At 44.4% G+C, this 26,196-nt stretch overlaps 1 protein-coding gene across 4 annotated transcripts in view; it reads right to left on the bottom strand.

Annotated features, from left to right (window-relative positions):
• The window catches only part of PIP5K1C (phosphatidylinositol-4-phosphate 5-kinase type 1 gamma), a 141,742-nt gene that overhangs the window by 26,628 nt on the left and 88,918 nt on the right, over positions 1-26,196 (bottom strand). For all 4 annotated transcript variants that reach the window (XM_039910449.1, XM_029052642.2, XM_029052644.1 and 1 more), the window contains exons 2-6: positions 15,699-15,730; positions 11,338-11,430; positions 8,184-8,314; positions 4,725-4,842; positions 689-841 (exon numbers count right to left, since the gene is read on the bottom strand). In XM_039910449.1, the coding sequence (XP_039766383.1) occupies positions 689-841; positions 4,725-4,842; positions 8,184-8,314; positions 11,338-11,430; positions 15,699-15,730 (527 nt within the window). The remainder of the gene's footprint in view (positions 1-688; positions 842-4,724; positions 4,843-8,183; positions 8,315-11,337; positions 11,431-15,698; positions 15,731-26,196) is intronic.

Here is a 26,196-nt window from a genome sequence, read left to right as displayed (position 1 = left end):
CTATGATTCTAGGAGGGATGGAGAAGCACTTTGATTTAGGCTTCTAGCCAAACAGGGGACTGTGGAAAATGGAACAGTACTTTTGTTCTCATCAGGGCGGGAGGTTTTTCTCTTCCCGCTACAATCTCTCTCCAGCCAGAAGTGAGGACAGGAACTTAGCCTCCCGTGGCAATTCATAACCCGAACATTTTCAAAGAGAAACTCATATGGCACTCTCCCACTGGGTTACAAGCCTCAGGGATAGCCACCGCTAATTAAAGGAGGAAAACGAGGGGATGTACACATCTGACAGGGGAGTGGAAGGGCAGGTGTCTGTCCAAAGACAGAGAGGGAAGGCAGGGAATTGGGACTCAAGGAAAATTTAATGCCCTGGGTCTTGTTTTACCACATGATTGAGTGTTCTTTATAAACGTATTCTTTGATCCCCCGGAACCAAGCCCAGAAAAACCCTCTGAAAAGCTCGGTCTGTTTTCAGGAATTTTCAACCTAGGGATTCTGGCAGTTCATTGGGTCATTTTTCCCTCAGCAGGGAATTTCAAACAGTGACTGGGGTTCAGCAAGTCTGAACTGAAAAGAATCGACTGAATAGGCTCACGGTCTCTAACCTAGAACCATTATCTAGGTTTGTTTACCTAAACAGGCTGAACTAAGGGCCATATACTTCAAACATGAAAATACCAATACGTACCATGTAGTAACCGGGAAGTAACTTCTGCAAGAATTCTGCTTCCTTATGCATTACAGTTTTGATGATAAACTCATCATCGCTGGTTACGTAGAAGAGCGAACCACTGGCCCCTGGGTTAGAAAGCTCGATCAAAGGCTCATTACACAAGGAATACTAGGAAGCAAAGAGGAAAGGTGGAGAAGCTTCAGACACAGGGCTCTTCACCACAGAGACTTCTTTCTGTCTCCCAATCTCAATTTAAAAATGAGTACAGCGCTAAATCAATCAGTTGTATTCACTGAGTGCTTACTATGTGCGGAGCACTGTACTGAGCCTTTGGGAGAATACAACAGAATTAGCAAACACATTCCCTGCCCATAACAAGCTCACAATCCAGAGTGGGGAGACAGACATTAATAGGAATAAATAAGTACTTTATAACATATGATTTAAAGATAGTATATAAGTGTTGTGGGGTTGGGGTGAATATCAAATGTCCAAAGGTCACAGTTTGAAATGTGTAAGCTAAATGTTTAGTACAGTGCTAAGCGCTTAGTACAGTACATGCTGAATAAAACACTATTGATTATAAGACATTATGAAAAAACTTGTCTTCACTAATTCCCGACAGCTTAGTCCTTCTGGAACCAAAATGACTATAGGCATTTGAGGTTTTCAAGAAGCTGGGAGAATTGTGGTCAGGGGACTGCTATAAAATACAACCACAAACCCTGGTCATAGGAATGTGCAGTACTGGGGCGGTTGGATAGCTAAATAAGGCCTTTAACTGACATTGAGACCCAACCCAAACCCAGGTACAATTAATAGAAAAAACCCACTAACCAGATACTTCCTTTCTCACGCACTTGATCTTGCCTCCCACCCAAATATTGGAGTATGAGCATAACTCACCCATTCCAGCTTCCAAGTCCTGCCTCCCAGCAGGAGGTCATCTTTATGCACTTTAAGATGCTGGGGTAAATCTGCCATGTACTGTGGGGGTGGGGAGGGGTGGGGTAGGAGGTGGGGGTGAAGCGCATCTTCATAAACTTTAAAATGTTGGGGTAAACCTGTCATTTACTGGATCAGGGATCAGGAGATGGATTGCCATACAGCTCTTGTTTCTTACACTTGCTGAATGGTTGAAATTTGAATTTATGTCTTTGTTGCTGGGTTTGTCTCCTTCAGCTTTAGAATGTGAGCTCCTTGAGGGAGGGGACTATTTCATTTTTCCTCAGTACACCCCGTGAGTGCTCAGTACATTATTCTGTAGGCATCTATGAGGAAGACAGGGGCAGATGTCAGAGAAGCAGCATGGCCTAGTGGATAGAGCATGAGCCTGGGAGTCAGAAGGACCTGGGTTCTAAGTCTGGCTCTGCAGCTTGTCTGCTGTGTGACCTTGGGGAAATCACTTAACTTCTCTGTGCCTCAGTTACCTCATCTGTAAAATGGGGATTAAAACTGTGAGCCCCACGTGGGATATGGACTATGTCCAACCTGACTAGTTTGTGTCTACCCCAGTGCTTAGTACAGTGCCTGGAATGTAACTGATAGCATAAAAAAAATGTTAGCTCACTATCCAGTTGGAGGTACTGAGGCACTGGTATATTAAATGACCTGTGACTCAGGGGTAAGGCTACGTAGTCACAGAACCTGATTTCTGGCCAAGGGCTCGTTCCACCACTACCCTGCCCTTAAAGCTCTTCGGAGAGAGATGGTTCTGTTTGCCAGAGGATAGAGACTGTAAGCTCATTATGGGAAGGGAAGGTGTCTGCTAATTCTGTTGTACTCTCCCGAGCACTCAGTAAAGTGCTCTGCACATAGTAAGTACTCAATGACTACCATTGAATGATTTACAGAGACATGTTAGAATTCCACATCGTTCCCAACTGTTGTCCACAAATAGGATCGGGACATCACCCTCAGTGTGTTCTACATCCTAAAATCCTTCTCAGCCTTCTGGTCCTAAATCTTTTCTGGAGCATCCTTTGATAGAGGAAGGAAGAGGTAGTGCAATTTCTGGACCTCTTACTCCCTAACCTCCTCTCTGGCCTTCGAAGCAGCAAGATGATGTCTCGAAACCCTTGTACGGTACTCGGACAATTACTCTCCCCACCTTCAAAGCCTTATTGAAGGCACATCTCCTCCAAGAGGCCTTCCCCGACTAAGCCCTCCTTTCCTCTTCTCCCACTCCCTTCTGTGTCACCCTGACTTGTTCCCTTTATTCATCCCCCCACTTACGCATATATATGCAATTTTCTTCTTTATTCATATTAACGACCGTCTCCCCCGCTAGACCGTAAGCTCGTTGTGGGCAGAGAATGCCGTTTTTGTTATATTGTATTCTCCCAGATGCTTAATACAGGGCTCTGCACACAGTAAGCACTGAATAAATACCACTGATGGAACTAAATATCTTCCCTCAGACCCATGGTTGGGGGAAAAATTAAATAAAAAACAAAACACATGAGAAGCAGCATGCCATAGCAAATAGAGTACAGGCCTGGGAGTCTGAAGGTCATGGATTCTGCCATTTGTCTGCTATGTGACTATGGGCAAATCACCTCATTTCTCTGTGATTCAGTTACCTCATCTGTAAAATGGGGTTTGAGACGGTGAGCCCCACATGAGATAGAAAGTGATTAGCTTGTATCCCCCCCAGGGCTTAGTACAGTGCCTGGCACATAGGAAGCGCTTAAATACCTTAATTATTATTATTATTTAGCATAGCCCTCAGAATGAATAAATTTAAGATTTTCTTCTCCTGGAAATTCTCTTCAGGCTACTGGGCAATGGTGTGGCAAGGCCTAGTTTTGGAATATCCAGTGCCCCAGTGACAGTCCCTAGCGAGTAGAAGGGAGTTCAGGGGATGGGCATCTTTTTGCCACTGAAAAAGCAGCAGCTGTAGAACTTTCCTCATGACACCTGGATCCTACCCAGACGATTCCCTGGCTATTGTATTCCCAAACTGGGAGAGACACAGAAAGGTATGCAGGAAAACAAGGAGCAAAGGAGAAGATATACTTGGTCATTAATACTACATCCCCCATGTCAAACCATTAATAGACCAAGAGGCCATGGGAGTGGGGACTGGATAGGGAACTGCATTAGGGGAGAACAAAAAGAGAATGGACTGGGAATCACAAAGCCAAGCAATAAATTAAATACTCATCAATAGGTAGGGAAAGCAGCTTTCAGCCCGGACCGGATTAACGATCTAAGACTATCAACTTAATTATCTCATGCAAAATTAAGGAGATGCACTGCTAGAGTGGGCAAGAGCCACATGAGAAGTGGCTACAAATCAGAGCAGTGACCTTCCCTTAGCATGCAGTACCTCTCCCTCCTCCACCCCCAGCACTAGATTTTCTCTCCCCTATTATCAAACTGACACATGTTCTTCCAAATTACACAGATGGGGACCCTTTCGGGAGTAATGGAGTTATTGTAGAGTATCATTTTCCATTTGAATTGTTGCTTTTTTTTTTCTGGGCACCTACATCTGTTCCAGGAGAAGCATGCTCACTGGGGCGGTTTCTGGCAGCCTCTTGTTCTTATAATCAAACTGGCAGTAACTGTGGGAAGGGCTGCATTCAGTAGCCCCTCCCCCGAATACATACACAGAGGGTCCAACTCTATGAGCCTGATGTCCTAGAGCTGTTCTGGGCCAAAACCTAGAGAATCAAACTGCTTACAATTGAATTCCGTTGCAGGCTAGGGAGGAGGTGAAATAAAGCAACCCCGTCACCTTGTACGGATGAGCCCACCAGCTGAGCCCTGAAGGATTCCCCTTGCACTGAAACTACAAGTCTTCTTAATTGAGCATCATGGATTTGCGGAAACCCACCAAACCCAGAAGGTAGGATAAATTCACCGTGCCACGCCCCTTCCTTGTGTTTTTTCTAAAGCACTGCCATCTTCGGTTGAATATCAAGATGGCCAGGGTGGAAGATTAATCCTACCTTGGAGAATATTCTGCTAATCCATTAGGGAGGACCATTACACACACACACACACTTATATCCCTTCCCCCACCCTTCCCGCCAGCACCACATACCAAATAGTCATCTGGACGGATGCCGAAGAGTTCTCGGAAATACCTAAAAGCCACTGGTGCATAGGTTTTGAATCTGAAGTCGGGGTAATGATGAGCTGGGGTGAGGTTACTTCCTTCACTGCATGGAAAGGACACAAGCCAGAAATGGGTGTGAATAGTCATTGAATCTCCTCCCTCCTCCTTTAACCTTCTAGTCAAATTCTAGGATTACATTTCCAAATACAAGGATAGGGGTTCTTATGCAGCTCAACCCTAAGGCAGCTGGGGAATTATGAGACAAAGGCAGTAAACTATGAAAAGACATGCAATGTTCAGAAGCTCCCCTTTTACCTCTTGCCTAAACAAAAGCTCCTGATCATTAGCTTGAAGACTCCCCTCTTCTCTTCCTACATCCACGTTTGCCCTCCCCACAGTTCCCAACAACCTTTTCACTGTCTCTTACACACGACACCGTCAACTCAGACCAGTTGTTCATGCCCCCTTCAGCTTTGTCAAAAGGCATCTCTTCATTTATAATTGTCCACCATTCCAGCCTTGCCATCCCATCAGCTTTATCTGGATTCATCTTGTAGTTTATTTGGTGTGTTTATATGCATGTTCTGGTTACTTTTATTTCTGCTTATGTAGTCTTAACTCTCATCTGTGCATGTCTTCCCCCCCCATAGGGCTGGGAGCTCCTGGAGGACAGGGATCGTGGTTCCCGCTTCTTCTGGACAATCCCTAAGTGACCAGGACAGGACTACAAGACTGTGCTAGAGGGCCCATAAATTCCTGTCACTGATGATGGAGGGAGGAGAGCTACAATTAGGCTTGTGCATTTAGAAGGGAGGGGAAAAGAATCATCCAATGTTATCTTCCAGCCTGGAATCGCAATGAAGCCAAAATTCACTCTGAATACGTGAATAATTCCATGTTTTTTTAGGCTCGATCTGTCAATCATTCAGGACCATGCAAATGAAGAGGCCGAGGGGTCTCTGCACCGCTCCGAGCTGTTCTCTCTGTCTCTGTCCCCTGGTCATGGACCCGAGGCAAATATGAGCCCAAGAGACCAGGGGGCAAGGTGCAGGCTGGGCCTGGGACAGTGGTTCTGCAGATCTCCCCTATTCCTTGATGTGCCAGACCAAGCCAAGCCCATCCAAAAATGCTAGAGTCCCAAATAGGCTCGGGGCCCCAGCCTGACCTAGCAGTAAAGATTTCCTCACCCATCACAGCTCAAAATGGCATGGAGGAAGGGATGTCATGCTGGGCCGGAGGGGCTTGCAAACCCAGCCCAGCCTCTTTCCTTGGCTACTTTTCACCCCGCAGGTTTCAGCACTGTACTGGGTGACCCCCAGATCTGGCCCAGCCTGGCTCCAGAGCCTCTGGGCCCAAAAGAGCTCTGAGGGATCTACAGCAGGGCTTGAAATGCCAGTGTTCTAAGACTGTAAGTTCAGACTACAGATAGGAAGGCTACATTTCCAGGCATGATGAGAAACCAAAAGCCATTTAACGTGGCCACGGTCCTGACATACTTTGCACCAATTCCCATGAGCAAACTGAAGCAAGAGGATTCAGGCTGGATATCAGGAAGAACTTCCAGCACCAAAGAACCCGAGAATGGGTCCCAAAGGAGGGATCGGTGATCCTTATAATGGCAACAGGCCCAAGGCTATCTGGAAACAGTTCATGCACAGTCAGGGGGATGAACTAAGTGACTTCTCGAAGTTCTTTTGGATCCTAGGATTCTTGGATTCTTCCTTTCACGAAGGTGACTTGAAGTGAACTATCCTCCTAAGGAAAGGCCCCTCCCTCCCTTTACAATGAGCTGGTGTTCCAGTAAAAGGCAGTGCAAAGTGAATGAGTGTAAATCAAAACCAGTTTAACATTTTGTAAGGAATGTTAGGCTTCAGACTTCTTCAGGTTCAGCCAAGTCCCACCGAGTAATTTCTGAGGCACTGCTCTACTGAGCCAATCAGAACCTGCCTCAAGCAGATTTGGCCACAGTTTGGCTTAACTGGGATGGACCCGGCTCAGGTCACCTCGGAGCTACAGCTGAATAGGTCACATTACACACAAAGCTTTGCCGAAAGTTTCGGCAGTCCAAGGAGAGCATCACGAAGCTAAACAGACGGGCTTAGGTGCATGCTCTATTCAGCTGCACTTGGGCTGGGGGGTGGGAGGTGGAAAGGAAGTGGGGAAAGAACCTCCTCTGGAGAGCTTGGCTCGGGTGGCTTGGCAGAGTCTCACAGGTGCACTTTGTTCAGCCAACACTCCGATGGACTCAGGTGTCCTTTGTCCTTCTCGGATAGCGTCACAGGTTCTGCCAAGCTTCCTGAAACCCGAGTCAAGCCCTCCTAAGCCTCCCTCCCATGGGAGTACGGCTCCGAGCCATCCAAAACCTAAGCAAAACAGAATCAGATTCACTCACATCCCCCGAGTCCCGGTTGAAGCCACGCATGCACCTCCAAAAACTACTCCAGTGCAAATCCCCAATTTTGGGGTGTACATCTGAATTCATGCAGAAAAAACTTGTTTTATAAAGTGAGGGAGAGCTGAATTTATTTGTCATTTTGTAAATCATTTTAAAACATCCCACATTCCAGACAACCAGGATGGGGTTACTTATGTGCTTCTACCAAATGCTAAAGAATCCAGTCAATTCAGTGAACACCATCCAGAGATGTTATTTGGCAGCCAAAAAGCCAAATAAAAGGCTGACTCTTGCCCAGGTGGGGAGAAAACGAAACAACAACCACGATCTGGTCACTGTACAAAATCTTGGTTCATTTAGAATACCACATTGCAGTTTCACTGGTCGCACCTTAGGTAGGAAGGGCAACCAAGACGACCAAGGGGATGGAACAGTTGCCATATGAAAATCAACTGAAAAAAAGATTAGGACTTTTCAATCTGAGAAGATTCAAGCTAAGAGGGGACCTGATTGAGGTTTACCAAATCACAAAAGATGGGGACATGGTGATTATGGAATTGTCATTCACCACATCCCACACTACCAAGTCTAGTGGTCACCCATTGGAGCTTGAAAGTGGTAGGTTCAAACAAACCAGAGGAATTTTTTTGCCTCCCCGCACAAAAGAGGATGGTAAGCAAATGGAATTCATTACCACAGAAGTTGTGCAGCCTGAAAATATTAACAGGTGTAAGAAGGAGTTGGATAAATTTGTGGACAAGAAGCCCATAATCGTTGATCGAAGGGAAAGTCAGGGAAGTTAAAAAGTCCATCCCTAACCAAGCGGTTGACTGGCCGGGCGATGGCAGGGCTTGGGTTCTGATGTTCATTATTCACATTTGCTCATGATCAACTCTCTTGGCCTGAACAGACAGCAGATTAAAACAAATGACTTGAAGGTTCTGGATGTGAATGACTGTTCCGGAATAGGTCCAGTCTGAGAAGATGAGCCAGAAGGCCTCAAACCTCCTCCCTCAGATTTAGTCTCCCACATACTCCTAGAACCATACCTGGGGAAGAAGATGCTTTCCACCACGTAAAAATCCTGCATGAGGACATCTCGCTCTGGCTTGGAGCTCAGATTCCCCACTGTGTAGCCAATTCCTAACTGGATGGCTCCCTTCAGGGTGGATGAGGTGGTCTATGGAGAAGCACAAAGCAGTAAATACATCTTGTATTTCTGATGCTCAGTCAACTCAGCAGGGTGAACCCCCTGACACAGCTCGGCTGGATGACTGAAGAGGATCCAAAGGCCCCGATATTCTCTAAGTTAGCCACTCCCGTTAAAGGGGGAGGTGTAAAAGTCGAGAAGGAGTGAGTGCAATAAATGTCATCAGTCAACAGAGGGGAACACTTAGCCTAAGGAAAGATAAGTAGGTGTGGATTTTTAGGGATTTTGCCCCCATTTAACCTGATTCTATTCTTAAAAGTTAGGGCTAAACCCCATTTCAGCAGTGAAAATGTTAAGAAAATAAAACAAAAAACACGTCGATTTATGAACCCATGCTAATTCTGCTAGGGTTGGCTTAAGCCGATTTAGAACAGTTGTGAGATACAATGTCCCTATCTCCTCCATCAGCACTAGAATCGACACGTGCTTTGGACTGGGGGCTCTGAAGGATTTGGTCAGTTTATATGTGTTCTAAATGCTCCCCGCCTCCCCAGCCCTCTTGGTGATTTTCTGTAAAGAATCTAGAGACGACTTGGCACTTATGGTCGGTCTTCTTTGAGTGTGATCATTCTTCTCGTTCCGTTATAAAGCCTTGACCTTAAAACCAAGACTTGAATATTATTAAGTTCTTTCTCTATGGGGGCATCGGGTTCCCAAAATTGAGAACGGTTTCCTTAACATTATGATGAGCATTAACAGGACGCTGTGATGTTGGGTGTTCATTTAGCTTTTGCAATTATTTAGAAACCTCATTTTCAAGAAACACTTGCCTTGCAGATGTCATTCTATTTGAAGCTTAAAAGTTAAAACTCCAACTGTTTTAGATTTTTAAAAACCCCAGTCTTTACTTAAAATAAAAAACACACATCCTATTTACCACTGAATTATTATTTTTTTTTGAAATTGGAAAAACCCATATTCCAAAGATGAATAATGGGAAGAAGGTTTTGTTTTTTGTTTTTGTTCTTGCTTTTCTTTCAGTCCCCAAACCAACAATACTAATGTGCCCAGAAACTGGAACCAAGGGATAACTAAACACCTTTTCTCTCCCCTCACCTTCATGTCCCCATTACCTCACTCTCTCTTCAGACTCACAGTTAGGCCATGGACCCCAAAGATAACAGCAGTGGGATATTTTTTTGTAAGGAAAAATAAATGATCTAGATTCGATACAATGTGTGACCTTGGGCGAGTCACTTAACTTCTCTGTGCCTCAGCTACCTCATCTGTAAAATGGGAATTAAGACTGTGACCCTTATGTGGGATGGGATGTGTCCAACCTGATTAGCTTGTCTCTATCTGAGTTCTTAGTATAGTGCCTGGCACATAGTAAGCACTTAAATACTATTTTTTTAAAGGCATTCTTCCCTCATCTTGGTGCTACCCTTAAAGGGTAACATATTTAAGTTAGGGGATAATAATAATAACAATAATAAGAATGGCATTTGTTAAGTACTTTCTATATGCCATGAACTCTACTAAGTGCTGGAGTAGATACAAGGTAATCAGGTCCCACATGGGGGTCACAGCCTAAGTAGAAGGGAACACAGGTATTGAATCCCAATTTTGCAGATGAGGGAACTGAAACAGTTCCTCTGACAGTTCCCCAGGTCCTCTGACTCCCAGGCCTGTGTTCTTTTTCAATAGGCCACGCTGCTTCCCATGCTATACATGCTACTGACATCAATCTATTGATGCTATTCATTTCATATTTGGATTTATCAATTTCTTTGTTCCATTAGAAAGGGCAAGGATTATGTTTTACCAATACTAAATAAAGCCCATGTTGCTTAGTACAATGCCAAGAGGAAGACTGAGAATACAAAAGGCTTAAAATTTTAAAATATTTTTAGGCTAACACAGATTAGCCAAAGGCAGAAATTTCATGAGTTTCTGACTGCCTTTGGCCATGACAAACTGCAAGTTACACTACGAATGAGCTATTTCAAATCCGAACACCCATTCTTCTTCTTACTCTGGGCTTGACGGAAGCTTAAAGATTGAAAGTGTTCACTTGGGTTGCTTATGTAAACTAATTTTAGTTAGGGCTTTTTTTTTGCCAAAAGAAAAAGGAAAAGGTACTTTCAATTGTCTTTTTTTTCCCCTTAAGAACTTAATCATTAACTGGGTTCTACAATAGGCTTGCTTCTTTTTTTTATAGACCAAAACTAAGAAGTGATATATTTCTAGCACACTGATTCTCAGAACCTTTTTGAAGAGAGGGACCCTAAATTCATTAGCAGCAGTATAACAATTCTATTCAATCAATTTTTTTCAGTTTGACATTTAAAATAAATATAGGACAGTGCTTGACACATAGTAAGCGCTTAACAAATACTGTAATAATAATGATAATAATAAATATTACAATTAAGCATGAAAACAAGCTGCAAATTTAACTGTTGCCCAGTATTTCCAAAATAAAAATTTGAGGCGAAGAATCATTGAAATTTAAAAATTCTAAAAATCAAACTGTGACAATGAAAACTGTTCTGAACTTTATTTATTTGGCTCACACATGGATTTAAGGAAATTGACAGGCTTCCATTAGCCAAAAGCACTCACAGTTCTTCTATCCTGTTGTATTTCCCTTTTCCCAGTTGCCATTTCAGCTGAGGGGGGTTTTTAATCAATGTTGTTGACTGGCCAAAGACCAGTACACAGATGTGCTAGATAGAAGCAAGTATCTCAGAAGCGTGGAAAAGTTCTGAATGTAGGGAGACAGTCATCCAGCTACTCTAAAAAGTAAACCCCCACCTCTAGTCTATTTTAATTGTTAATTAGTTACCAACTATCTCCGGTGTGGATTATCAGGATCCATTTAGGAACCAGTGCTCTAGAGGCAGATGGGTTAGTAATGGCCATAGCAGCCAAGATAACTCTACCAATTACAAACCATTCTCTGTGCTAAAGACTCCTTTCACATCCTCCTACCTGATCAAATCTCAGGGCCTGTACCCACCAAACCGATGGTTATAAATTAGACATGAAACCTTTTTGTAGGTGGTTTCGCCAGAAGCGTCGACTCCCCGGTGGCCTAATTTCTTTCCATGGCCCGCACCGGGCTGTCCTGGGAGTGATGGGATCTGGCAAAGAAGAAAAAGCAAAAAACGTGACAGGTCAAAAGCCACCCCGTGACAGGCTTACCTCGATCTCGTCTATCTCGCCACCGGCCCCTTGCCCACATTCCCCCTCTGTCCTGGAACTCCCTCCCTCTTCATATCTGACAGACCACCATCTCCTCACCTTCAAAAGCCTCCTAAAAATCACGTTTCCTCCAAGAGGTCTTCCCAGACTAGGCCCTCATTTCCCCTACCCACCCTCCTCTCTGTGTCAATTACGAACTTTGATGTCAATTCCTTAAGCACTTTGATAGTCACCCCAGCCCCTCAGCACTTAGGTAATTATCTCCTTATACTCTATGATTTCCCCCATCTATAGTTTATTGCCTGTCTCCCTCTGTAGATCATAAATTCCTTTGGGCACGTGGGATCACATCTACCAATTCTATTATACTTTCCCAATCTCCCTCTGTAGATCATAAATTCCTTTGGGCACGTGGGATCACACCTACCAATTCTATTATACTGTACTTTCCCAAGCTCTTAGTACAGTGCTCTGCACACGGTAAGTGCTCAATAAATATGACCGATTGATTGATTTCAGAGGTTCGGGCAGATTGGAGCAACGGGACTGCTGAGGACCCATGTTCTAAATTAAAAACAGGACACTGAAAGTATGTTGGGGTTCCCCCCCCCCCATAGCTGGGCTAGAAGTTTTCTAACAGAACTCTTTACTTCTGAGAAAATATTCAGATTTCCATTGTGGGTGGAACTATAGTTAAAAAGGAACTGAAGGAAGAGTTGGAAGTTTATTCTGGCAGCTCTCTCCTCCTGGGAACTACAAGTTTCAAAGTACAGAAGGACTACATTTTTTTAAATCCCCTGGGAGACTAGAACCTTCTGGAAGGATCATGAGATTCAGCCAGAAGATGGGAAGTTTCTTTTAATTCAAGAGAGGATTGACTTGTCTCTCTCCTCTCATTCTCTTCCTAGTTTTTCCTGAAGATGGCTGCTACTTCCTCCACATGGTAAATTGGGGGTAATGGGGTTCAAGACCAGGAAAGCTTGTGTGTTTGCAGATGCTTACATATTTACAGAGCTTGTGTAAAGAAGTACCAGCACTTGGATATGGTCAGATTTCCGTGTATTCTCTCACTTTGTATTCAAACTAAATTTCTGTGTTGGTTTGATATCCACTAGAGCCACCACAAACTCCTTCATTCACCCAAGTGGACTGGCTTTCGCAAAATGCCCCGTGGATTTTCATTACAATCCCATTGGGTGGATCTTTAAAGAGGTTGGAGTCTAACAACTTAGTCTTAGAATGAAAGGCTGTTTTCATTTTGAGTCTCAAAAGGGTGTTCCATTAAGTGCTTCTCATCCCCTTGCTGCTTCTTTTCTGTTTCAAACACCCACTTCTCCCAGCCACAAACTGGTGATGCAGACAGAGAAGTGCTTGTGCTTCGCCAAGGTTTTCAACAATTATCATGAAGGAGCCTAGTGAAGGCTCAAGCAAAGCAGCTTCTCAGAAATGTGAAGCCTCCACATCTATTACTGATGAAAACCTAAACACCACCATATTATATTAAATCATTCCATGGACCCCATGAGGTCATCTGAAGCTATCTGCTTGTCGATTTGAAAATTGAGGAACAGAGAGTCCAGAGTTGTACCATATGACAGACTCAACATAACTCATCCTTTTCATCCCTAGCTATAATTGTTCCATCACCCCGCTCCCTCGCCCCCAGAAAACCTTCATATTAACTTGTATCTTCCCCAGAGCTTAGAACAGTGCTTGACACACAGTACGCACTTTACAAATCCCCTATTTTTACATTTGGAACCACTCAACTGTGACTGCCGTGATTCAGCCAGATCCACTTGTAACACACAAATGCCCTTGGCTACTGCTTGGATGGGGAAGAAATTAACATCTGTCCGAGGAAACCAATGGAACAGAACAAATGTAGCAGACGCACTGTCCAACACCTCAAGGTAAATGATCAATGTCACTGTGCCACTGCTGAGAAGTGGTATAGCACACAAAGACCTTGGCACGGTCCAACCTACTCAAGTAGTATCAGCCAATATCACCCGTGTATTATTTTCCAGCACTTAGTATAGCACTTTGCATGCAGTCAGTGCTGAATAAATACTATTAATACAATACAGGTGCAATTCTACAACAATATCAGCATGTTAGCAACCAATCAAGCAGCCGGAAAGAATTCCGTTCTAGTGGTGGTACAGCTGCAGCTCTCGTTTTAAGGATTTAAGGGAGGTAGACATTATCCCTTAGGCCAGTATAGGAATTAGCCACTTGTCCATGATGAGCCCAACTTTATGCTCGGTAAGTAGGGGGGAAAAAAAACCCCGAGTTTTTCAGATTTGTCCTAATATTCGCAGACCTACTGTGGTGTGAGGAACTGGGAATGAGGTGTGCCAGTCTGCTTTTTTCCCTACTTCTAAAGTTGCCTTCAACCTATCTCTAATACAGATATTGAGAGCTAGTCTCCTATGCCTATTTGCAAAATGTAAATCCCACTAGCATTCCATCAGATAGAAGTGGGTTGTACTTGTTACAGACAAGAACGGAAAGGTTTTCCGGTTAATTTCTTATTCCTTATTTGATCTAGCAGCTAAGGAGTAGATCACCTTGGTCTTCACCAGATGAAGAAAAATAAATTTTCCTGCATATTCTACCCCCCATCCATTGAGCCATGGGGATTATTTGATCATGTTTTGATTCATCACAGTTCACGCTGGCTACAGAGTCTTCCCTTCCATCAGATGCCCCACAAGGAGAAAGTAACCTTCTTAAAGTCAGCAGTTAGGACCATATTTTATCTAAGGATTACATTTATTGGGTGAGTATAGGAATTTTCCTGAGGGACTCCTGGTTCTGATCTAGCTCTCATTTTTGCTCTAGTACACACTCTTCTCAGGACTACGCACACACAAAAGGCAAGAAAACATGGCGGGCCAGGATAGGGGAGGTGAGTGTGTGGCAAAAAGAGACAGAAAAAAAAACAGGTAAAGGTTAGGAAAGAAAAGTTACTGTGTGCTCTGCACACAGTAAACTCTCAATAAATACGATTGAATGAAAAAGTTGCCATTAGGATAAGCTTGATTTATTGGATACCACTCTTTGGGGCAGAGGGAAAATGGAGCAGCAAATTGCAGGTAACGTGACTACACAACTCATCTCCACGTTTGGTTTTCTAGATAAGGACCTAAGGGCTTCTGGTGTTTACTTGAAGTTTGGTCTTTTCCCTAATGATATCAACAAGAAATTTACAATCCAGTAGATCCTTTGGCTCAGTCTTCCCCTTTAATCTGAATGAATAATAATAATAATGTTGGTATTTGTTATGCGCTTACTATGTGCAGAGCACTGTTCTAAGCACTGGGGGAGATACAGGGTAGTTACCAATGATCAGTAAGACATCAGTATTTTTTAAGCATCTGGTGAACAGGATTAAGTCAATCCCTCTCTCATAATGCTGTTCCGGAGCCAGAGGAAAAGGAGCCATACAGTGAAATACTTAGAGCTTTAAAGGAAAGAGAGGTAGCAGCCTAGAGAGTTGGGCTCCAGAAATGACCTCTCTTTTCTTCCATCTCCTCGCCATCAGCAGCACCTCTACCACCATCTTTTCCCCTCTCGGCTGCAAATCACCTCTGATTTTCCCCCCTCGAGCCTGACATAGCCACTTCAGTGACGAAGCTGTGGCATCAAGGTCAGGGGATTAAGAGCAAGCACCCTAAAGCACCACACAAAATTCCACTAATCCCTGGGCTCTCTGTTCAAAAAGGGCAAACAGCCCCAAATCATGCCCATTGGCCATGTCGAAATTTCCAGTCAATGAACGATGTCTGTCCAGTTTTTAGGTGGGCAGAGAACTTCCCAGAGAATGTTTTGGGTGGATGGATCGGTGAAGCAGCTGGAGAAGCAGCGTGGCTCAGTGGAAAGAGCACGGGCTTTGGAGTCAGGGCTCATGAGTTCGAATCCCAGCTCTGCCACTTGTCGGCTGTGTGACTGTGGGCAAGTCACTTAACTTCTCCGTGCCTCAGTTCCCTCATCTGTAAAATGGGGATTAAGACTGTGAGCCCCAGGTGGGACAACCTGATTCCCCTATGTCTACTCCAGCGCTTAGAACAGTGCTCGGCACATAGTAAGCGCTTAACAAATACCAACATTATTATTATTATTATCGGTGACAACAATATTTTAATACGCAAAGTTAAACATTTAAGTGTGTAAGCAAGAAGTATCAAGGGCTACATCTTACCTCAGTCAGGGCCATCTTCTTCGGTGCCAGACCTATGGAAAAGAGAGGATTTTAATGGTAATAATAATAACTGTGGCATTTGTTAAGGTCTGTGTGCCACACACTAAACTAAGCAGAACAAATGCAGAGGAATTGAAAACAATAATAATAGTGGTATTTGCTAAATATCCACTGTGTGCCAAGGACTGTATTAAGCGCAGTTACGAGATAATCAGGTCAGACACAGTGCCTCATGGGGCTCAGTTAAAGTAGGAAGGAAAACAGGTTTTGAATATCCATTTTACAGATGAGGAAATAGGCACAGAGAAGTCACTTGCCCAAGGTTACCCAACTATATTTGTTTTATAATATGATACATAATTCTCTATTACCACACCTGTCCTAAAAGCATTCACGGGAGGTGGGATTTCCCATTTAACAAACAAGAAAGCAGACGTAGCTCAACAACCAGGTCATTAAAAGATTTTGAAACAGAACCCAGGTCCGACTTCCAACCGAGTAATTTTTCCATTATACCATGTAGTAAGCCCTGCTGTTGTTATTCAGTGAAAAGAGACAACTCTGGGAACCTGGAGACCTGGCCCCTAGTCTGGTTCTGCCTGCTAGGGCTTTGCCATCAGGAGTAGAGATTTTTTTTTAATTGTATTTGTTAAAAGTGCTTACTGCATGCCAGGTACTGGGGTAGATACAAGATAATCAGCTCACAGACTTAATCCCCATTTTACTGAGGCAGAGGCAAATTCAGTTTCTCACCCAAGATCACACAGCAGACAAATGGGAGAGCTGGGATTAGAATCCAGGTCCTCTGACTCCCAGGCCGGTGCTCTTTCCACTAGGCTGTGCTGCTTCTAGATTTCTGCCCAAAGAAGCACCCTAGAGCATTCTGTGGGATGGACCAGCCCTTCAAGAAGCGCCAGTAATAGCTTGTCCCAGTGGACAGCAAAGGCCACAGGGACTACCAAAGCAACCGCCTTCTACATCATGATGTCACTCACTCAATGGTATTCACTGAGTGCTTACACTGTGCAGAGCACTGTACTAAGTGTTTGGGAAAGTACAATGCAACAGAATTAGTGGACACATTCCCTGCCTGTAACGAGCTTCCAGTCTGGGCGGGAGGGGAAGACGGACATCGATATAAACCATTTATAATATATAATTTAAATATAAACATGTATAATATATAATTTAGAATTCTCCTCCATTCAGGCATAGTACCCCATTGTAGTCATTTTGGCCAAAAATGGGTCCTGCATGAAAAATGCCTTTATGTGCACTCAATGGGAACATGACCAGCAGTTTTAAGAGTGGGTGAATGGTGATGCCCAAACCAATAGCACTCCAAGCAATTCCTTTACGCAAGTTTTCAGTCCTGAAGCCTCAGGACCAAAGCTCATCCACTGCTCTCAATCAATCAGTGGTATTTTTTTGAGTACTTGGGAGAGTCCAATACAACAGAGAAGCAACATGGCTAGTGGATAGAGCCCAGGCCTGGGAGTCAAAAGACTCTGGATTTTAATCCCGACTCTGCCACTTGTCTGCTGTGTGACCTTGGGCAAGTCGCTTCACTTTTCAGTGCCTCAGTTGCCTCATCTGTAAATTGGGGATTAAGACTGAGTACCCCATGTGGGACAGGGACTGTGTTCAATTAATTATTAGGCTGTATCAACCCCAGCACATAGGACAGTGCCGGGCACATAGTAAACGCTTAACACATACCATTAGAAACAGCAAACAAAAAAACCCAGAGGTGGTAGACACGTTCCCTGCCCACCAGGAGCTTAAAGTCTAGAGGGAGGAGCTTATTCTTGAAGGGAGATTTCATCATTACCATGAGGTAGTCCTACTTTCGAGCATTCATTCCCCTAAGACAGGCCGTGATTCAGAGCTTTGTCAAGTGAATTGGTTTTGGAAATTGTCGATGGCATTCTCATTCCCTCAGTTTATGGCAGGAGCAGTAATCTGTTGAGTCTTTATTGCATTCTGAGGAAAGGTGCCATTGCACTCCCTTTCCCAGTGGAAGACTATTTACTAACAAAAAAAGGAAAGCAGCTAGGAGGATTTAGAGGAAACGATTTCCTCCAGAGCCTCACACTGCCATTTATCTGCTTTATAAATAGCCCACTCCATTTGGTTGGGCTCAAACAAGAAGCTATTTAACAGTCATTTTCAAAGTAACTGATCTAGCAGTCGGGTATGATCGCATATACATGTGTGCGCGCACATACGCACACACACATTTCCAGATGTACAAGATCTGTATTTGGATCCAGGATGCACTTGGATCTGTGACCTTTGGACATTGGATATTCGCCCCACCCCTCAATCCCACAGCATTTATGTACATATCTTTAAATTATTTATTATAAATTACTTATTCATATTAATGTCTATCTCCCCCTCTAGACTGTAAGCTCATTATGGGCAGGGACTGTTTCTGCTAATTCTGTTGTACTGTACTCTCCCAAGTGCTTAGAATAGCGCTCAATAAATACAATTGATTGATATGAGAACGATATGGCTTAACTTCTGTTCAACTGGTCAGATCTTGAGGGGGGGTTTTATTCACACGGCTACATAGCTGAAGTCCATGGTGAAGTATCCACCTCCAAGACAGCCTCTTTCCCTTATCTGTCTCCTTTAAAATGGTATTTGTTAAGTGCTTACTATGTGCCGGACCCTGTACTAAGTGTCGAGGTAGATACAAGCTGATCAGGTTGGACTCAGCCCATGTCCCACATGGGGCTCACAGTCTTAATCCCCATTTAACAGATGAGGGAACTGGGGCCCAGAGAAGTGAAGTGACTTGCTCAAGGTCTCACAGGAGACAAGTGGTAGAGCCAGAATTAGAACCCTGGTCCTTCTGACTTCCAGGCCCGTGCTCTATCCACTAGGCAACGCTGCTTTCTCTGGACTCCATTGCACCACAGGCCTCCACTTTATGGGATGGTGGCCCCCCGGCCATGGCACCATGGGCATGCTTCTTCCCTACAGTTTTTAGGCAGAAAGAGTAGTCGGAGCTAGCCCGTACTGCCCCTTGGAGACAGAGTGGGACCAGAAATGGGGGCCAAGGAGATTGGGGCTCAACTCCTTACCCTCTGCTGGGTAACATGGGCCCAGCCTGGCCCAGGGACCTGTGGGGAACCTACTGTTCCAGGCCACTGCACCAGGCTGTAAGGTGAGCCAGGGCTCCTTCTGTCCCCTCCCGTCACCCCGAGTGAGCCACCTCCTTCCCGGCTGCCCATGGTTCTGAGAATCCCTCTTGCCTTCCCTTCAATCCTTTCCCTCCACTGCTATCATCAGTAAATAGTAGCAACAGCACCAAGAGGACATCAGCTGAACTTGGACCACCCACAATGGGTGGTACCCCAAGCAATAAAGGGGATGGTTTGCTCCCCTCATGCCATGGCAACTGATCTGGGCACAAGAGCAGCCACCGGCCTAGCCCAGCAGGTGGGCCAAGGGGCAGAGGAGGAAGAGGGCCCTGCCACGGGTTCTCAGATCCTTGATGAGGCTGGGCACAAGCAGTTCCTTTAGCTTCCACTCCGGGGTCAGAGGAAGAGGGACCTGACTGCCTCTACCATCTCAGCCCTGCCCGGAGCGGGGACCCAGTAGGAGACTTTGGACCCACTGTGGTGCAGACAGTGGTAGAAAGTAATGATGCCAACTTTACAATTTGAGTTGGGGGCAGGGACAAAGGGAACTGTGCTGCTCTAAAGCCAGACGTGCCCATGCGGTAGCCTCCGAGCGCCATCCTCCACCCCATCTCTTGAGCTGCCCACAGGAAGGACCCAGAAGTGGCAGTGGAGGAAAAGTGAGTAACTTTTCCTTCCCTTCCTCCCCTTCTTTTTTTCCTTCCCTGCAATATCCCACCCTTAAGATCAAAATCAAAAGTTGGCATCCCTGCTCTGCATCACAAAAATTATTAACATAACTTGGGGGTTTGAGTCTGGAGACTTTATAAGTGAGGGTGGGGTAAGTAGCATGGACTAGCGGAAAGAGCCCGGGCCTGGGAATCAGAGGACCTGCGTGACCTCGGGTAAGTCACTGAACTGAACTTCTCTGGGCCTCGATTTCTTCATCCGTCTCACGGAAAGTCAATACCTGTTTTTCCTCTTTCAAACCGTGAGCGGGAGAGGGAGAGGGACTGGGTCCAACCCGATTATCATCTAACCCAATTCTACCTCAGAGCCTAGTAAAGTACTTGGCATATAGTAAGCACTTAAATATCCCCATTATTACTGTTAACAGTAGTAGTATTATCAACCAATCATGTTCAGGGGCCTCCAGGAGAGAGGACGAGAGACACAAGAAACAAAGGATGGGTGGAAACAGTTTGTCTTGGCCAATCGTTGGAATGTCTGATGGAGCTGCAGTCACGTGTATCAGGCCAAAGGATTGAAACAAACTCACAGCCACAGTCAGTGCTTTAACTGCAGTATTTTTCCAGTAGGTCAGTGAAGCATAATTCAAATCACAAAAACTCTCCCCACCAGCGTGGCTTTGCTCAAAATGTCATATGCAAAAATACGTGCTCCATTTCCACTGATGGTAGAACACAGCGAAATAGCCTTAAATTGCAACGGAAGGGATCAATCAATTGTATTTATTGAGCACTTATTGGGTGCTGAGTTAGATATTAGGAAAACTGTCCAGAATTGATCGTCATCCTGCGAAATTTGCGTTTGTTTCATCTGAATCCTGAGGTCGTCTCTCTGGACAACTGAGCAGACACCTCAAATTCCAGGCTGTCACCTTACACCCCACCTGCCCACCTTTGCCAGTTTCACCCTCCCCACTCCCTAGTGATACTTTTCCAAGTCCTATTGGTAATTTATGTGTGTCTCTCCCCCATTCCCCAAAAGACTGTAAGCAACATTCTAGAGCATTCATAGAAAGTCCATTAAGCGCTTCCCAGTGGGAGCTTGACAACATTGGGTTTAAAATGATTTCACTTAGAATTTGATTTAGTTTGGAAAACTGCTAGCATGTTTGACTCTAGACAAACATGATCATTTACCCAATCAGTAGCATTTATCGGGTGCCGGCTGGGTGCAGAGCACTGTACTAAACACTTAGGAGAGTCTCAGAGGGATAGAAGATACGATCTCTGACCTCGAGGAGCTAACAGTCTAGCTGGGGATTCTGACATGGTCCTGGCTTCTAATTCTTCATTTTATCACACTAAATGGGGTCGTAGCAGAGTCTGGAGCAAATGGTGGATGCTTTTTACAAAGGCACAAATGTACTGGGGGGTTTTTGCCTTTCACCTTATTGAAATACGCAATAAAACTGTAACAAAGAATAAATACATTACTCTGCAGATTATGAATTTTTTTGCCTGACTTCAGTGGTAACAGAGAGGAAATCATGTCCAGGAGGGATGAGATTAGGACATCCATAAAGTGAAGTGACGTTTACTATGGAATTAAAAATAGAAGGAAAAAGTATTCCTGTGTTCACAGGCATATGTATTAAGTCTACCTCAACATAGAAGACATCCAGAGGTCTCCAAGTTGATAAATAATCAAACTATGAGCTGCTTGGATCTCTTGAGGGACAAGCATCCAAAAAGGCAGTTTGTCCACCTCTTTAAAGCCAATTGAGAAGCAGCATGGCATAGTTGATAGACCACGGGCCTGGGGAGTCAGAAGGACCTGGGTTCTAATCCCGGATCCACCACTTGTCTGCTGGGTGACGTTGGGCAAGTCACTTCTCTGTGCCTCAGTTACTTCATCCATAAAATGGATATTAAGAGTGGGAGTGCCATGTGGGACAGGGAAGGAGTCCAACCTGATTGGCTTATATCTACCCCAGCACTTAGTACAGTGCCTGGCACATAGTAAGCACTTAATAAAATGCCATTCAAAAAAAAAAATCCCTAGCCAAATACTGACAGACCCAGAATGAATCACCTTTAAGAGAAAGAATAACCTTCAAGGTAATTAGAGAATACTCCATGGGCTTAATGTGAAACTATTGGTCAGTCCTTCCTTGTATTTTTTTAATGGCATTTGTTACGCACTTACTATGCAGATGAGATAACTGAGGCACAGAGAAGTTAAGCAACGTGCCCAAGGTCACACTGCCGACAAGTGGCAGAGCCGGGATTAGAACCCAAGTCCTATGACTCCCGGGTCCGTGCTCTTTCCACTAGGCCACACTGCTTCTCAGTTTGAGATTAGTATTCTGCTTCTCCTGGTCTCCCCTTCCAGATCTTTAGAACTGTACCTGGGAAAATACCCAAATTTAGTATCGCCTTCAAATGGGGTTGGCAAAGACCATGACAATGGTTCTAAACTAATAGGGGCTCTCATGTAGGACCCCCTTCTCTCATAAAAGGAAAGTTCTTGTCCATAGGTTTCAAGGCTCCACCAGCTTACTGGCTGTTTTCTTTGGTTACAACCCAGTTCAGCTTCTGTTCTGCCCAAGCTAACCTCCTCACCATACTCGATACAGGACTCTCCTGCTGGCAAGTCAACATAAGACGAGCCTCTCTTTTACAGAGTTTTAGTAAAACTCCACCTCCTGCATGAATTGTACATTTCAAGTGCTTAGTACAGTGTTCTGCACATAGTAAGCAGCGTGGCTCAGTGGAAAGAGCATGGGCTTTGGAGTCAGGGCTCATGAGTTCGAATCCCAGCTCTGCCACTTGTCGGCTGTGTGACTGTGGGCAAGTCACTTAACTTCTCTGTGCCTCAGTTCCCTCATCTGTAAAATGGGGATCAAGACTGTGAGCCCCACGTGGGACAACCTGATTCCCCTATGTCTACCCCAGCGCTTAGAACAGTGCTCAGCACATAGTAAGCGCTTAACAAATACCAACATTATTATTATTATAGTAAGCACTCAATAAATACTACTGAATGAATGAATGAATCCCCATTCCCCAAGGCACTAGTCAAGCTATGGTTTTATACAGTGGCTAAACTACACCTTTAGTTCTCTTTTCAGTCACCCTCCTGATGGCGCCCACGATTCAGCTGCACCCAAGACCAATGATTAAAAAAGATCAACAGTGACTCAGATGACTCTTTCCTTAATCACGGCTGATCACTCTCTGTACTCATCACTTGTACTTACACTTGTGAAAAGCACGTAAAAAAGTAGACATCCCACAGCTTTAAGAACTGTAATTTAGTTCTCAGACTGGGCAAGGGAGATCATTTACTCTACAGTCTGAGCACTAAATTTCTTTGTGCAGGGCTAGAGGGCATTTTTTTAATGGTATTCATTAAGCACTTACTATGTGCCAGGCACTGTACTAAGCGCTGGGGTTGACACAAGATAATCAGGTTGAACACTGTTCATGCCCCATACGGGCTCACCATCTTAATCCCCATTTTACAGATGAAGTAAGTGAGGCACAGAGAAGTGAAGTGACTTGCTCACGATCACAAACAGACATGTGGCAGAGCTGGGATTAGAACCCAGATCCTCTGACCCCCAGGCCCATGCTATTTCCATTAGGCTATGCTGCTTCTCTGCCTGAAATCTAACTCTAAAGATACGGTGTCCGGACAGAAGCTCCAAGAACCTTACATTTCATCATGGGGAGGCATCTAATTTAGAGGAAAGAGATGGGAGAACCAAATTCTAATCCCAGCTCTGCCACTAATCTGGTGTGTGACCTTGGATAAATCACTTAACCTCTCTGTGCCTCTATATCCTCATTTGTCAAGGGGGAAGAAGATACCTGTTCTCCCTTCTTTTTAGATCGCCCCATGTGAGATGGGGATTATATCCAATCTATCTTGTATCTATCCCAGTACTTGACACACAGTAATTGCTTAATACCATAATTATTATTCAGCAAACAGAATGGAGAAGAATACTGTTCAAAGCAAATTCTCCTTCTTTCATAGTAATAATAACATCTATTAAGTGCTTATTGTGTGCACCTGTCCCTTCCTGGTCTCCCTACCTGGTTGCACTGTAGCAAATTAGCATGGATAATGGAAAATCACAATCATTTGACCTGAGCTATACAATCTTCTCTTGTGAATCCACCTTTAACTAGAGCTAACAAAAATGAATTCGTTTGAGGGTTTTGTTTTGTTTAATATCTCTTCCCTGTCCATTATCTGGTGCAGATGCTAATGAGCAGTGAAAGGCCAAAATGCAGGAAACCAGAGAGAAGCAGGGGCGGGGGGAAATAAGAGAACTAAATAATCCACTAAATAGGTAATTAGTCCCTGAATAAATTTAGATTTCAGTACTCATTCATTCATTCAATTGTATTTAGGAGAAGCAGCGTGGCTCAGTGGAAAGAGCCTGGGCTTCGGAGTCAGAGGTCATGAGTTTGACTCCCGGTTCTGCCACTTGTCAGCTGTGTGACTGTGGGCAAGTCACTTCACTTCTCTATGCCTCAGTTCCCTCATCTGTAAAATGGGGATTAAAAGTGTGTGAGCCCCACGTGGGACAACCTGATTACCCTGTATCTCCCCCAGTGCTTAGAACAGTGCTTGGCACCTAGTAAGCACTTAACAAATACCAACATTAACATTATTATTTAGTGAGCGCTTACTGTGTGCAGAGCATTCATTCATTCAACTGTATTTATTCAGTGATTACTGTGGGCAAAGCACTGTACTAAGCCCTTGGGAGAGTGCAGGATAGCAGACACATTCCTGCCCACAATGAGGGTACTATACTAAGCACTTGGGAAGGTACAATACAACAATAAACAGTGACATTCCCTGCCCACAAGAGGTTTACAGTCTAGGTGGGCAGGGAGACAGACATCAGCCATTACACACACTCTGCCCAACCTCCCCCTCTACTCCTTTCCCCTCCCACATTAATTCTTTGCTTAAGGGAAGAGACTTTACATCAGCAAGCACCAAAAAATGTTATAGATAATGCAGTTGCTGTGGCTATGTACAATCCTATGCTTTTAGAAACTATGCTACTGGCAGTAAAGTTTTATTCACACATGTGGGTGTGGCTGAAGAGACCAAACTGCCTGAGGATCCATTTGACATAAGCAAGCATTACTTACCATAAACGGAGTTCTCTGACAGGTATAGACACGCCAGATCACCATCCTGGGAGTCACTCCCAAAGACCACTGGACTCATCCTCATGAAGCTTGAGGGGCTGCCTCCCCTCCCATGACTTTTTAGGGAGATGGGACCCTTCTCCCTAGAGTTTCCTAGACGTTTACGTTCAGAAGTGCTAAGGAGGTTAAGAGTATGTATCTTACACACTCTATTACTTCCTCCTATCTGTATTCTATTTTAGTGTCTCACCCTTCTAGACTGTGAGCCCATTATTGGGTAGGGATTGTTTTTATTTGTTGCCGAATTGTACTCTCCCAAGCGCTCAGTAAAGTACTCTGCACACAGTAAGTGCTCAATAAATACGAATGAATGAATGTCAGTTTCCCCTATTAGACTGTAAACTCCTGGAGGGTGGGGATAACATCCACTCCCTCTATTGTACTCTCCCAAGCGTTTAGTACAGTGCACTGCACGGAGTAAGTGCTCATTAAATAAATCGATGAGAAAGGGAGTTGGGGCTAGGACACTGATAACAGCTGCCATGAGAGACCCGAAAGGAGGAGGATTGCTCTCAGCAGTGCTCAATTTTGAGTTTGTAGGCCTCCATACACACATCAGGATGCCCAGAATCCTGTTCTTTGGCAAAAATCTGGTCACTGCCTGGGTGTCAGGACTAGAACTTGGTAGAATCCATGATTGAGAGGAAAAGTCCCCAAGTCCAGTCTAGTTCCTATTTGAAGCCCAACTGTTGGAACGGAGCCATGAATGCACTCCCTGTCCTGTAGAACTGACGACTCAGGGACCTCTTGATCCAATTGTCCAGATAAGGAAAAATATGGAGCTCCTGGCCTCTAAGCCAAAGCACAGCTCCTGCCAGGCACTTCGGGAAAACCCACGGGACAGACGAGTGTCCGAATGGAAGGGAACGAAACTGGAAGTGAGAGACCAGTACATTTCCTCCTCCCCACCCTCACTTCCCACCCACTTCTTTTTAGAGAATGAGCTGTTTGCAACATCCAAACCCAAGAAGAAGCTAGAGTAGGTCACTGTCCCAAATGAAACAGCCATGTACATAGGGTGGAGTTTTGGTTACTCTGACCGAGAATCAATCAATTATATTTATTTAGCATTTACTATGCACAGAGCACTGTACTAAAAGTTCAGGAGAGTACAATACAACAATATTCCCTGCCCACAACGAATTTACAGTCTAGAGGAGTGACCCAATGGAAGACCTATGACAAATCAACATTCCTTTTTTAAAAAAAAAATTAAAATGGTATTTGTTAAACGCTTATTATGTGCCAGGCACCGTAATAATAACTGAGGTATTTGTTAAGCACTTACTATGTGCCAGGCACTGTACTGAGCACTGGGATGGATACGAGCAAATTGGGTTGGACACAGTCCCTGTCTGATGTGGGGCTCGCAGTCTCAATCCCCATTTTACAGATGAGGTAACTGAGGACCAGAGAAGTGAAGTGACTTGCCCATGG

This window comes from Ornithorhynchus anatinus, chromosome X2 (genome assembly GCF_004115215.2).
Source record: "Ornithorhynchus anatinus isolate Pmale09 chromosome X2, mOrnAna1.pri.v4, whole genome shotgun sequence".
Classification (NCBI taxonomy): Eukaryota; Metazoa; Chordata; class Mammalia; order Monotremata; family Ornithorhynchidae; genus Ornithorhynchus; species Ornithorhynchus anatinus.
The sequence above is the reverse complement of the archived record's forward strand: the minus strand, read 5'-3'. Positions and strand labels throughout refer to the sequence as shown.